This window comes from Sycon ciliatum, chromosome 7 (assembly GCF_964019385.1).
Source record: "Sycon ciliatum chromosome 7, ocSycCili1.1, whole genome shotgun sequence".
Classification (NCBI taxonomy): Eukaryota; Metazoa; Porifera; class Calcarea; order Leucosolenida; family Sycettidae; genus Sycon; species Sycon ciliatum.
In genome coordinates this window covers 25,511,212-25,525,516 of record NC_088649.1, presented here as the reverse complement: position 1 = coordinate 25,525,516, position 14,305 = coordinate 25,511,212, and the positions used below count along the sequence as shown (strand labels likewise).

The 14,305-nt window shown below is 47.4% G+C and overlaps 1 protein-coding gene across 1 annotated transcript in view; it reads right to left on the bottom strand.

Annotated features, from left to right (window-relative positions):
* Positions 1-13,877, bottom strand: part of LOC135821746 (uncharacterized) — an 18,658-nt gene extending 4,781 nt beyond the window's left edge. Inside the window, exons 1-9 of the mRNA XM_065334744.1 lie at positions 13,862-13,877; positions 12,856-12,975; positions 8,301-8,381; positions 7,845-7,931; positions 6,425-6,817; positions 4,988-5,314; positions 2,846-2,869; positions 1,671-1,733; positions 1-18 (exon numbers count right to left, since the gene is read on the bottom strand). The exon at positions 1-18 is cut by the window's left edge and continues 243 nt beyond it. Coding sequence (XP_065190816.1) covers positions 1-18; positions 1,671-1,733; positions 2,846-2,869; positions 4,988-5,314; positions 6,425-6,817; positions 7,845-7,931; positions 8,301-8,381; positions 12,856-12,975; positions 13,862-13,877 — 1,129 coding nt within the window. The remainder of the gene's footprint in view (positions 19-1,670; positions 1,734-2,845; positions 2,870-4,987; positions 5,315-6,424; positions 6,818-7,844; positions 7,932-8,300; positions 8,382-12,855; positions 12,976-13,861) is intronic.
* Between the last annotated feature and the right edge of the window lie 428 nt (positions 13,878-14,305).

The window sequence follows — 14,305 nt, the reverse complement described above, 5'->3', positions numbered from 1 at the left end:
GAGTATGCACCATAACATCTGTAGTAGGCGACAGATAGGGGCCGAGAATGGGTGAAAGGATAGGTAGATACAGGATAGGACCAGTAGACTGCCATAGATAGCAGTGCGAGCACTGCTACTGTAAGACCAGATAATTTAACATCAATTAAAGTTAACGGATTTTTGTGGGCTAGCAAGGTGAAATTCTAACGAATTCCGTCTCAATACCGGCAAATGACTGTACATGTACATATCGTTTTGTTCATAACGACTTCAAATGTTTACGAATTTTCTAAATTCGTTAAATCGTTAGAATTAAATGTTCGTTACTGAACTTACAGTATGCGTTTGGTATGGCTGATGCAAAGCTACGGCGGCCAACAATTGCCCAGCCATGATACAGACTGACAGTGCACACGCACACAGTTAGTTTTTATTCATGAGCAGATGTGGGCGCACTTGGCTCACTGCCTCATCAAGCCAAGATGCTTACAGTTCTCACTTTGGGGATTGCTTTCACTAGAACGATGGACTCAGAGTATTGATAGGGTAAGAAGTGGCGACCAGAAACACCCCCAGGTTGTCAAACAGCTCTGATTGCCAGCACAGGAAGGAGCAAAGAGCAATAACAGCAAGAGCTATAAGTATAGCAAAACCTGGCAAGGCGACCACTTTGATAAGGCGACCACCTGTCCCAGGAGACCACTACAACCAGGACCAATGGAGGTTATTTCCAGTCCAATGACCCTTGAAAAGAAGACCACCTGTACACGGGGACGACATTTGCAAGGTCCCTTGAGCCGCCGCCTTAGACAGGCTTCACTGTAATGCATATGCTCGGAAACAGCCGAATACCGACTTGCAGGTTATCACAATACATCATATACATGTGTTGGGCAAGGGAAACCCCATTGCAGGTACATGTGCGCTGGTGGATTGCTAACTCTGGTCACCCTGCCACGCAAGGACTTATATTTTTGAAAACAAACAAACACACACACACACACACAAATGCATGCAAAACACACATTCACACACACACACACACACACACACACACACACACACACACACACACACACACACACACACACACACACACACACACACACACACACACACACACACACACACACACACACACACACACACACACACACACACACACACACACACACACACACACACACACACACACACACACACACACACACACACACACACACACACACACACACACACACACACACACACACACACACACACACACACACACACACACACACACACACACACACACACACACACACACACACACACACACACACACACACACACACACACACACACACACACACACACACACACACACACACACACACACACACACACACACACACGTGTACACTCACGCATACACACATATACTTACGCATACACACATGCACATGCACGCATGCACACACACACTCACTCACACACACACACACACACACACACACACACACACACACACACACACACACACACACACACACACACACACATCAATTAAATACACACATGATGATTAACAAGCGGCTAGGGCACCCTGTAAGAAGACCATAGGTCTGTGGGGACTGCCCTAGTAAAATATGAATAAATAATAATACTAATAATAACAAGTAGAATAGTAAAATACGCTGTCTTACATTGGCATGTGGTTCCGTTCACACACATCAGTCCCCCCGTGCACATCGGACTACAGCTGTTCTCTGGACAAGAAAACACCAAGATGGAGTGAAAACATGTGTCAGTTATACATACCGTAATGTCGCGTGCATTAGCCGGGGCTTATATGCCTATAAGCCGGTGATGGAGTCAGGCTTGTACACAAGACAGGCTTATACACGAGACAGGCTTATATGACAAGCACCACTCAATGACCAGGCTTGTATGCGCAAACTGCTGACTTTTGGACGTCAAAACCAACATTTCCAACGGGATTTTTTTCTTTTTTTTCGCAAGTGTACGGTACCATGCAAACATGAACATGTAAAAGGCGCGCTCACCAGTCTTGCGTAGTAGCCCGGCTTACGCACGCGACACGTGGCGCGTCTCGTGTACTGGCCCGGCTTATGCATGCGACAGGCTTGTACGCGAAAAGCTGTTGCAGATTTCATGCTTCTACACGAGACAGGCTTATGCACAAATCCGGCTTATGCACGCGACATTACGGTACTGTATTTCCCCGATTGTAAGTGACACTTGATTGTAACTCGCAACCCCATTTCCAGGTCCAGGTCCATATCACTATCATTATTGTTTTGACATGTTCACTTCAGTAGTAATTCATATTCAATTGTAAGTCGCACCCCATTTGTTGGAAATGAAGTTTAGGGTAAAAAGGTGCGACTTATATTCGGGGAAACTCGGCACCTCTCACCATTGAAGGCATAGTCACATACAGTAATCAGACTTGCCAAGGCGACCACCTGTTGAAGAAGACCACGGCCACCAGCACAAATGGATGCTATGGCCAGTTAAATGAGTCTGGATAAGCAGACCCCCTGGTGATAGAGACCAGGTTGTGACGGCCCCTTGTGTAGAGCTCATCACGATAGAGAATCTCTATCGCAATGAGCTATACGCACAGTTGGTGCGTTTGTTTACTGCCATGAATCGATTCATGAATGGAATCTCGTCGTTCGATTTCATGTCATGAGCCCTGGAATGGGTTCGGAATCCATTCACCCTACTCACATGGGGTGATGTGAATAGCCAGGGGCGATTCATGAATGGATTCAACATCGATTCGTGGGCAAAATGGAACGCACTCAGCGGCTATGCGTGCTGCCAAAAGGTGTGAGAAACTGGTCAAACTCACCTGCCGCAGCTTGAGGGTCTAGCGCTGTTTTCGGCCATCCACGTCATTCCATACATACAGCACAAAAGAAATGAGACGCACAGCAAAATCCAGTCACAATTGCTCATCCTGGCTGCTAGACACAACCATGCATAGTAAAACCTGTAATGGCGACTATTCGACCATGGTGACTACTTTTCCTTGTCACCGACACGTATGTTATGTTTGTATGTGCGCGTAAGCACGCTAGGCTCTGCGCATGTTTGCTTGCACGCTATGCTCTGCGCATGCGCACTCCAGTTCAGACTTCCTGTGTCTGAGTTGTTCTTCTTTCTATCTTGTTACTTTGCACGTCCATTATTCTCTTTGTAAATAATCCTAATACATTCCACAACTGTGTGTTCTTGTGAGTGGGAATGTAACATTGGCGACGAAGATGGAAGACGACAAGCGTCTTCAGAGTTTTGATACGTCAGGCCCAGCTTCCCAGGTGTCCATCCGTTGGCGGAAGTGGGTGAAATCTTTTTAAGTATTATTTAGTGGGCATGGACATTTCGAACAAGAAGCGCTCAAGAGCATTGCTGTTGCACTTTGCGGGGCCACAGGTTCAAGACATTATTGATGACCTACTTGACCCTGACGATGCTCTGCCAGAGGAGCAGAAGACCCCGAATGATAACGAGTACCTGAAATGTACTCTTGCAAAACCAAACGCAGTACACCTGGTACGCATGATTGTAGTCTTGCTAGCAGCCTAGTTCGGGAAATACTCGCAACTACTGTGTTATTCTGCTAAGTAGGGACAAGTAATATTACATGTTGGGGGTCATACTACTGACAGTAGTTTTTGCGAAACAACGACTCGCTCATTTCAAATTTTCAAGAGAGGGATTGAGTATTGGACATACTCATGTTACCCTAACAGTAAAAGGTGTGTTTGGTTTGTACAAACTAGAAAAGGATCGGACAGCTGGTGCACATGGAGCAGCCTCATGCCAACCAAACGGTACTCCAGAAACAGAGCACATTTTTTGTGAAAAATGTGCCAAACTTTGTTCATTCTTCAAAATGTTTATGAGTCACCATGGTCATTTTGTACGGTACAACGAGTCGCAAGAATTTGTATTGTGAATCGGCCTTTACAGTCCCTAACACTTGACATTTTTGATAATCCAAAATGATAGTCCAAGAACCCTTATCATGCAGCAAAAAATTATAGGAACTGATGCCTGAGAGCAGGGATTTTTTCAGTATTTACCCTCATAGGATCTGCCAATGAGCTAAAGCATAGTGCATTTGACAGTTGCCGTTAAAATACAGCAGGGTGCCAATTGTCAGCCACCCTTCGGGGCACTGGCCATTTCCACGGTGATCAGAGGAGAAGAATGGTCGGTTATGGGACCACTCATACATCTATCACATGCATATTCCAGCAAATTTTCACCATTTTGAATTCTCTTCGGTAGTACAACAGGACCTAGGTGCACTCCAGCTTCTCATCGTTGTACATTTTGACTGAACAACCTGCTGTAAAACATCTTGGGCATCGCTTGAGTGGTGCTCCGAGTGGCAAAAATCAGCAAAACTTCAAACAAAAAGCTACCAATTTTGTATGTTGTCCAGCCCGACCAGGAGATCCGGATAACCGATTGTCCGGATAGTTAACGTCTGCACAATCGGTGTTTGACTGTAAAATAATATCCCATCATACCCCTCTTGCGAACACCAAGATATGGCCTGCGCTCCCAGGGTTGCGGACAATCGCCACGCTACACTGCATAGACTTTCTCCCAACAAATAAAGTTGCTTGCGCCAAACAAGCAAGTCGCAATCAAAACTTCGAAATTACGGGAAAAACACAACCTGATCCTCAGTTCAGGAAGGGCTCTCTATATTGGGATCCACTGTGCGTGCAAGGAATGCTTGGATACGACATGTTTGCACGTTGCAAGGTCACATCGTACATAGTGGCACATTATTAGCACAAGCCCTGTTCAGACAGTTAACGGTGGCACAGGACACATGTTACACAAATGCACAAATGCACAACAGTATACTCATCGTGCTGAGGTCACACACAAGGGCAGAGCACTACTTGTGCATGGTAAGAGCACTAATTGCGCATGGTCAGCCTTTTAGGTTAAGGAGCCTTGTCTCACTTACTGACACAGAGAATCTGGGCTTGAGTTTTGCTTGTGGCGTTCTGAAACGTCTGCTTTTGCGCGCTAAACATTACGGTTCTGTAAAGGGAACGGCCATTGACTCGGATTGACGCGACGTGGTAAGGTGCTTGCTGGTGCTTATGCAATAGGGCCAACTTCTCTAGCCAGCGCTCTGTTAACACATGGCCATGTTCTTCTAGCCACTCCTTGGTAATGAGATGATATCCGTACTCCTGACATGCGTCCTCTGCGAACTGCTCAGTCACGCTGGGTCTGTGTGCTGGAGTTGCTGCGGCGTGTACAGAATCGTTGGCCTCGAGCCATTTGGCTGCAAATCAAGGGAAAATACAGTTGCGGGTACAAACACATCATGAAACAAATCTACGAATAAGGGAGGCTTGAAATCAAATTCCCCGCTCCATGACACCTGACCTCATGGATACGGAAGGGCCCAGAGCTAGTGAGTAGTTCAATGTTCACAGGCCTGGGGCTCGCCAGACTTCATAGAGCAGCACCGTGTCACATTTGCGAATCATTCAGCGGTTCTACCAAAGGAGTAGTATAACACCGGGTTATGGCACAAGCATACACATGACATGTTTCTTCGCAGATGAAACTAATTGGTTACTCATGTGTGGATATGACCCTGGCTAGAGCGGTAGGTTTCTCATTGAAGAGGGAAACCTCGGTAGCATTCACTACTCTCGCCCTCTCTGTTTCATTCCTCCTGTCCCACTACTATCACTGGACACACCCTTTAACCCATTCACCGCTATATTTATACATCATTGAAAATGATGCCCAGGCGCTGAGGATGTATATATATGAGTGGTTGCTCCCAAGGTTCCTAACTATTATATAGAGAATTAGAAAAGTTGCCTGACGATTGAAAAAAACTCAAGAAACTCGGAGTACCAGATATGGATCGATCGAAGAAGGATAGATTGACCATCACTGTGGATAAGAGTCATACTGTAGCTCAGTTGGTTAGAGCATTGCTCGCGAATAGCAAAGTCCCTGGTTCGAGTCCCGGTGGCGTGACTGATGATTTTTTTCTTTCTTTCATATCTGGCTTGCAAGTGTTGAGTTTTTCGGAGAGAAAAGAGCAGTACGTGGCATGTGGCCTCTGGTTTCCCAATGCGCTTATAATGTGAACACTATTGGTGAAACACCCGGGAGCTGATAACACCGTTGTTTAGAACACAGACAAACCTTAATTGCACATAATATAAGCGTATGGGCTTCTACCCGGACATGTTCACACAGCAAAAACTCTTTTTTTGCAGCAAATTTTCACATATATGCCCATGGGCGTATATGTGGGGAAGTATGGTATATACCGGTATAGATTATACATCTTTTTCATTGCCAAATAAAAAGTGCAGAGCCTGGGTGCCATGGTCTATAGCCTTAAAGGGGTTAAAACGCAACAGCCTACCTTCACAGATGACATCATGATTGCCTCTTCCATCCCTGTCAAATAGTGCGTCGCTCGAGTTGTCCTTGCCTTGCTTGTAAATAACATGCTGACCAAAGTACATGTACGATGTCCATATCTTGAGAGGGGTGCTGTAGCTGCTGTTACTTCTAGCCATCATCTCGCTCAGCAATGATTTTATGCAGTCGCTAACACCCAGCTTCAAGCCAAGCTCAGTGAAGGAATTATAGTCTACGAAGTTGTATCCTCTTCTCACGCACATCTCGCGGGCGTGCACGAAGTTCGTTTTCTTCTGGCAGCTGCCATCGTCGAGATGTGGATAACACGGCAAGCTGGCAAGAGCCATCCAGGTGTATATTGCATTATTTGTGCCCAGGCACTTTGTCTTGAAAGCTGAACATAACACAGTACACATGCAAGACACAGTCAGGCGAAGTAGAACACAACTGCAGCACACTCTAACACGACGTACACCGACTTTCTCAGATGGATACCGGAGTCCAGTTCAAATAATAGATAGGTTAAGATGCATGTTATTTCCGATAAAATATTGGTTGGGGATTGTCTGAAGCATATTCAAGCGAGGTACAGTCGGGCTTGATGACTGATCAAAGCCCTCGGGCTGGTCCCTTGGGCTTCGATCAGCCATCAAGCCCTCCGTATCTCGCTTGCCGATTATCTACTTTAGTAACGTTACTCTGATTAGGCGTATATGCAAGCAGGCTATTGAATAATTTCGCGGTGACCGTCTTTGCACCGGGTTTGGAGAGCTGAGCCATGGTTAGTTCATAGATAGTGAGGGAAGGAGATGCGAGGGGGGGGGGAGCGGGGGGGGGGGGGGGGGGGATACCAATAATTAAACTTCCGAGGCACTTCTTTTGGCACTTGAGACAATTTCTGTAACAATCAAGTGCTTTAGAAGTGATTTACACGACGGCAGGACTCATCCCATGCCTGATGCTACCATGGAGATCTAGTCACATGTGCTCATATTTCGGCGCGAACGGATCCCGGTACGGTCCCGGTGCCATGAGGGGCTGGGGGGAGGGGAGGGGGGGGGTGGTTGGAAATGCATATCGTGACATTCCGTGGTCTGTTTTGCAAGCTCTCGGGATCATGTGCTTCTCTTCCCGGCGGGATGCACTGCCGTCACGTAAATCGCCTCTTAGGAAGTCAGACAGATCTTGAGCTGGTCTCCAGAAAAGCATGCTGTCTTCAAGCACTAGCTTCCTGTGTCCGAAAGAAGGGGGGGGGGTGGTAAAACACAGGTATGAATCGGTTCGGAACCCAAATTTGGTTCCGAACCGATTCATAACTTAAGAATAATTGTTGATGTATGCATGTACATGAATGGTCACAATTCCCAGGAGCATGTGAATCAAAGAAACACGAGTATTCACTTCATTTAGAAGTTACTTACCATGTTGGCACTGGTCTCCATGGAAACCTTTCCGGCAGTTGCAGGTGCCGTCTTCAGTACACTGACCATCATTCAAGCAATTGCACACTGCAGTAGAGATTGGGTGCATTCACGTATTTCCCAAAACACACAAATAGGGATAGAACTTGAATAACCTATTGGATTCTCAAGTCGTTGTCGCATGTATCTTGATCATCATGACATTGTATAGACCTCAACATCACCACAAACACTAACACAAACACCCATTCACCAATCCCAGGTATAACCAACTTATAATCATGCTTCGTACTTGAATAGAACACACGTTCAGCTAATAAGCTGGAGAACCAGGCATAAACGCTGGGAAGTACTTTTTCTTGTCTTCAAAAACAACAGTCCAGCACGCGGGTATGCATGGGTCATATATTCTTTGACACGCGGGCTAAAATGGCAGCAGCCTTCTTTAGCCCTTACCTTCTGTGCAGATGGGTCCGTCTGGTCTCGGTTTACATTCACATGCTTTGTTCTTTTTCACCCAGGGATTTGTGCACACAGCTGCATTACATATCACACACAGAGAAGACAAAATGAGAGAGCGGATCAGCCATACACAAAATGGACAGACAAAACGAGAGTGTTGTGGAATTATCCACCACCAGACCAGCGCAAGGATATAAGTTGGACTATAATTATTAATTTCAATTCCAAAATGCACAAGAAGTGTACAGAAGAAAAAAGCACGAACTCGACCAGGCCAGAAGCAAGAAGAACTGAACACAAGAGATTGAAAACCCTTCTCCTCAACAAGCTGCATCACGTACAACGCAAAACAACTGGCTGCACCAGTGTGTGCATCAGCGCGTGCACCAGCGTGTGCACCAGCGCTGCACCAACGTGTGCACCAGCGAAATCAATATCGAAAGTACGTATCAATCATTACATTACATACAACATGCGCAAGAGGGTTACTCTACTTCACGACGTAGAAGAACGGCATCACCAACGGCGAACAGACAGTTATCAGCTTCAGACTCAACAAAGTCCTTGGAGGACAGCTCAGCTTCCACAAAATCACGGATCCGAGCAGCCTGGCGTTCAAGATCAGATGGAGTCCGGCCCAGCCCAGGAGTAGCCGACAAGAGAACACCGGAGGGCTCCCAGCCAAGCATCGCACACATAGGAGAAATCTTGAGGACAGAGTGCGCACGAATAGGGTCGAAATACAGTAACACGTCCAGCTCAGATCGCCAATCATCAGCCTCATCCAACACCTTCCGAATTAAGGTGAGGAGAGTGCGGTTAAATCACTCAACAGATCTCTGTAATAGGGGATGACGCACGGCACCGTTGAGCACTGTCACACCAAACGTGTCAAACAGCGATGACATCATGGCGTTGATGAATTCCGTGCCATTATCACAGCAGACCACTCGGGGCGGGCCCCACCGCGTACACAGGCCGACAAATGCCTCGGCCACTGATGCCGCGTCATGTTGACGGAGCAGAACCACTTCCACCCACTTGGTGAAAGTATCCATGCAGACGAGAACACAATGGTACTCTCCACTCTGATCGACGCCCAGTTCCAGAGTATCTATTACTACAGCACTCCATTGGGCCATCAGCCACCACAGGGCGACTGGCATCCGCCGAAACGCCCTTGGTTGGGCTGGCAGCAGCACACGGCGAACAGTGGCGCACAAAAAAACTGCTGACATTGGGCAGCCATGTTCGGGAAATAGCACTTCGAGCGGAGGAAGCGCAATGTACCCTCCCAAGACGCATGACCACAGTTCACATGAGCAGCACGAACGACATCGGACTCGAGTGAACTAGGAATAACAGGAATGACGACTGCATCATTGGGCGGCAACTTCACACTTCGACACAGCATACCATCATGGACTACGAGCTGTGACTTGACCTTGACAAACGCAGGATCAGTAACTGGGTCACCATCGATGACTTGCTGGCAAGTCGCAACAATCTGAGGATCTGCATTCTGAGCAGCACATACTCTGTCCAATGAGAATGGACTAACGGTCACAACCGCAGCGGTGACGGACGGTGCAATCCGAGAAAGGAGCGTCTTGCCACATCGGATCCAGCTGCTGGGAACACGGGTCAATTGATCCGCTTTGTTCTGCTGACTGCTGATCCACTGGACCTTGACTGTCAAGCCCGTGACAGCGACGAGATCAGTGATAATCTGGAGACGGCGCTGTACAAGTACCTGCTGCAGGCCGCTGACGCGAACACGAGACACCTTGCCAAGCACCGATTGCAACCAAGCAGCCACAGTCTTGGAACCGGTGAATAGTGTGAGCTCCTTCACTTGCCACTGCATGGCAAGGTGCAACCCCTTGATCACAGCGTCACGTTCAGCGATGTTAATGTGTCGCCGGTCGTCCTTCTGCCGCAGCCATCAGCCATCCTCGACAATCCTACTATCGGCCTGAATGACAGCACCATGTGTGATGTCCGAAGCATCACACCACAACGACCACTGTGCGTCTTCAGGAACTGACAACACACCTTGCGCAGGGTCATCGGTCTGCAGACGGTGAATGACTTCCGCACAACAAGCGACGACTTCATGAGACACTGGATCGTCCCATCCAGGCTGAAGGCTAGACAGACGCTTCAGATAACTGCACGCCAGGCGCAGCCAGGAGCCGACAGGATAGTGGCTGGTCAGCTTGCCACACCAGTTGAAAATCTCGCGCCTTGTGACGGCATCGGGCTGACAGGTCGGCATGACGTCACCACGACGCTTCCACCTCACTTGGCCATCTGCAGACTCTGACAGCAGCAGGCCGAGTACCGTAGTAGAGACGACTGGCTCCGCTGGCTTGGTGGGCAATCTGTACTGCGACAACTGATCGGTGACAGCACGCAGACGAGGCTTCGGAGCATACAAATCGTCGACATAGTTATCCACATCAGCATACGCACGGAGGACGCACTTGACGATTATGTCCATGAATTTGGGCGCAATCGATAGACCGAAGCCCATCCTCTCCATTGCGAACAGCTGGCCCTTCCAGACGATCGTTTGTAACTTGGCGAGAGCTGGCGCGATGCGGATGTTGAGGTAAGCCTTGCTGATGTCCAGCAACACGTGGCTGTCGGCGTTGCCAATAGACCTCCACTGACGCAATTTCTCTTGGCAAACAGGCACGTCCAAACCTGGATGCGACACAATCAACTTGTTGAGTTGCCGGTAGTCCAAACGCGGGCGGACAGGGGTGGACTCCTTGTGTGTCTGGAACACCGCCAACAAGGGAAACACAGCACCAGGCTCACCATGGACTGCTTGGTCATGGGGTACCAACCATCCATTGCGGATCAACATGTCCACTTCCTCGCAGAACTGTGACTCTTACCGTCTGTCCCCCTCTAAGCAATTTCTTTGTATTGTGATGAAAAGCAGAAATAATAAGAAAAGATGAAATGAAAGCCTGCTCCGCACAACCCGGTCCAGCCTTGCGAACTGGGTATGGTGGATTAAGAACCCGGGTCAACGCTCGAGCAAGCGCTCTCCACTCCAGGTGTTCACAGCAACTGTTAGGGAAATTATAGAAAAGAAATAATAAGATGAAGTCAAGCTCATTTGAATTTTCGGTTTGTACAGTGTTTGCAGCAGCGCGGATTCGAATCTCCTCACGCATGTTCCTGTCGATGACCCCGAGTACGTTGTCGTGCCTCCAGGTGTATACGTGTAACGTCCTGGTCTAGCGCTACGCGACAAGTGACAAGCACGTGGCGCGTAGTACAGGCCCAGGAGAAAGAGAGAGAGAGAAAGAGAGAGGGAGAGAGAGAGAGGAGAGAGAGAGAGCGAGATGGAGGGAGCACGAACGCACGTACCGGAATGCTAGCGTAGCGCAGCTACCTTGGATCGTGATGGCGTACTTATCCATGCGCTGTTGGGTTTGTTCCTCGCCGAACGGCTTCACCTGTACATTTACAACACCAACGTGTGTTGTTGACACCAACGCTGCAGTCACAAATGACGCCTCAGCACCGGAGTCCAGGAACACGCGAACCTTCGCCTTTCGAGTTCTTCCCTCAACTTGTGCAACTCCGCTCATCAGCCGCACACTTGCTGAGTGTAGACAGCACGATCCAACCTTCTCCTCTGTTACTATCTAAGTCGGTTTCTCCCGGCTGTAACCTGCTCCATTCAACACATCATTTATTAGCAGATGGTGCTTCCCCTGGCATTTTGTGCACCTCAAGCCTGACCGATAGTCCCTTGCCACATGGCCATACTTGAGGCAGTTCCAGCAGAGTCTCTCTCGCTGCAGAAAACCTTTCTCCCTTCCTGTGGCATCGACTTTAGCTGCTTCTCTGCATCTGCGACTAGGTGAGAAAGTACTCATTATGTGCAGTAACATTGAGTGCCGAAGAACAACTCTCCTTTTCCTAGCTTGAACTTTCACCTGACGACGGACAAAAGCAAAAAATAGCTTTCAATGTTTTGCCGAGAGTAGGTAACAAGCTCATCAGCTCAAATGCCTTACTCTTGAAGAACAAAAAGATTACAATTTTTGTAATGAAACAGGCTGAACACTAAACTCAGGAATAACGGGGTTTCATGTAAAGTAACTTTGAACAGTTCACATCCACTCTCGGACACTAGCGAAATACAATAAGAACAAGAAGCTGAAATCTGGAAAACAAGAACATTGCTGGTCTGAAGCCGGGACCCCATCCTAGGTACCTGAATGCTATTGCATGGTTTTAATTGGCATGAGTAGACTGTAAACATACTCTTAACACACCCTGATAGATGCAGGACTAGAGGAAAAAACACAGGCTAACAGCTGGATCTTGAGTACCTAGCCGGAAAATATAAAGACGCTCCGTAACGCATGACAATGGCAGGCTTCTATCAGCCACATGTAAAGTGCTGCCAACAAAATTGGTCTCTGGAAATTGGCGCAATGAGCATAACTTTGGAGTTTCCACATCCCGGACAATTTGACTGTGCCGACACCTCTGTACTCATTACAAATTGCTGACTGACCTTGACATTGAGTTCCATTTCCGTGGTAACCTGACTTGCACAGACACATGTATCCGCCATCATTATCAATGCAGATAGCATCGACATGGCATGGGCTAGCCGACAAACATTCATCAATGTCTGAACAACAGTAGGTAAGCAGAATGCAAGGGGTTACTAACTGATTACATACTGCATTGTAACCATGGCCAGCGTCATATAGGCACAACAAAAACAATTCAAATTCATCAGACAGATCTAATAGCCTCAATCTCAATTGCTGCGAAAACAATTTGATCTTTTCTTGAGATTATAAACACTTGTGTCGCTGTCGATTGATTCTACAAACTCTGCTATAATCTATACTTGTCCAAATTCTGAAACCAGCAGAACATGTGCACAGATAAATCATGCAAACTGCTGCTGCACAGATCATTTCAGCGGACAGTGGGGTGTTATGGCAGAAGCAGCAGAGGATGCGGCAAAGAACGAACAAACACAAAAAGGAACTCTGACCAGCTTTCAATACCACACAAGAAAACAGGAAATGGTTTGGTTTGCAAACACTGCACACCATCATCAAGTAGAGCATGAGACTCTTAATCTCAGGGTCGTGGGTTCGAGCCCCACGTTGGGCGCCAATGTTGTGAAATTTCCCCCGCTCCCCGCCAAACAACCACTCTCTGACTCATTCACGTGGGCAAGAGGACGACACAGTTACTTGAACAATATCTCTCGGAATAAATAAATAACTGGTGGGCGGGATAACGGGGGAGAAAAGACAAAGAAATAATTAACAACCAACAGAGAAAAGGGCGAACACATCGAAACGACCAATCAGGGACTAATACGTACAGAACACATGACCCGACCAAGACAACCAGACCACGGACGAGTCACACATGACTCTCATTCCCAGACCAAACTAGCACTGCGCATGTACAGCATTCATTTGACAGTCACTCTCACACAGACGGAAGTACATCCTCACTCTCTGACAACGCGTATTCTTGCATGCACCACATACCATAAACGTCACACATCACACCATATTCGCGCGTACACTTAGACCATATATGACATCAGACACTGGACTCCACCAGCCAAGAGCCAAATACAACAACATGCGTAAATCATAGTCGATCAGAAATCCGCAACAGTATGATTGAACTGTGTGCCATAATCATCGACTCGAGTGGTATTTGAGAAAACTAGCGAGTATTCAAACGAATACGAGTATTCTATTGACCAGACATAAAACAATGCACGCCTACACACTTGCAAAACCAAACGCAGCACACCTGGTACGCATGATTGTAGTCTTGCTAGCAGCCTAGTTCGGGAAATACTCGCAACTACTGTGTTATTCTGCTAAGTAGGGACAAGTAATATTACATGTTGGGGTCATACTACTGACAGTAGTTTTTGCGAAACAACGACTCGCTCATTTCAAATTTTCAAGAGAGGGATT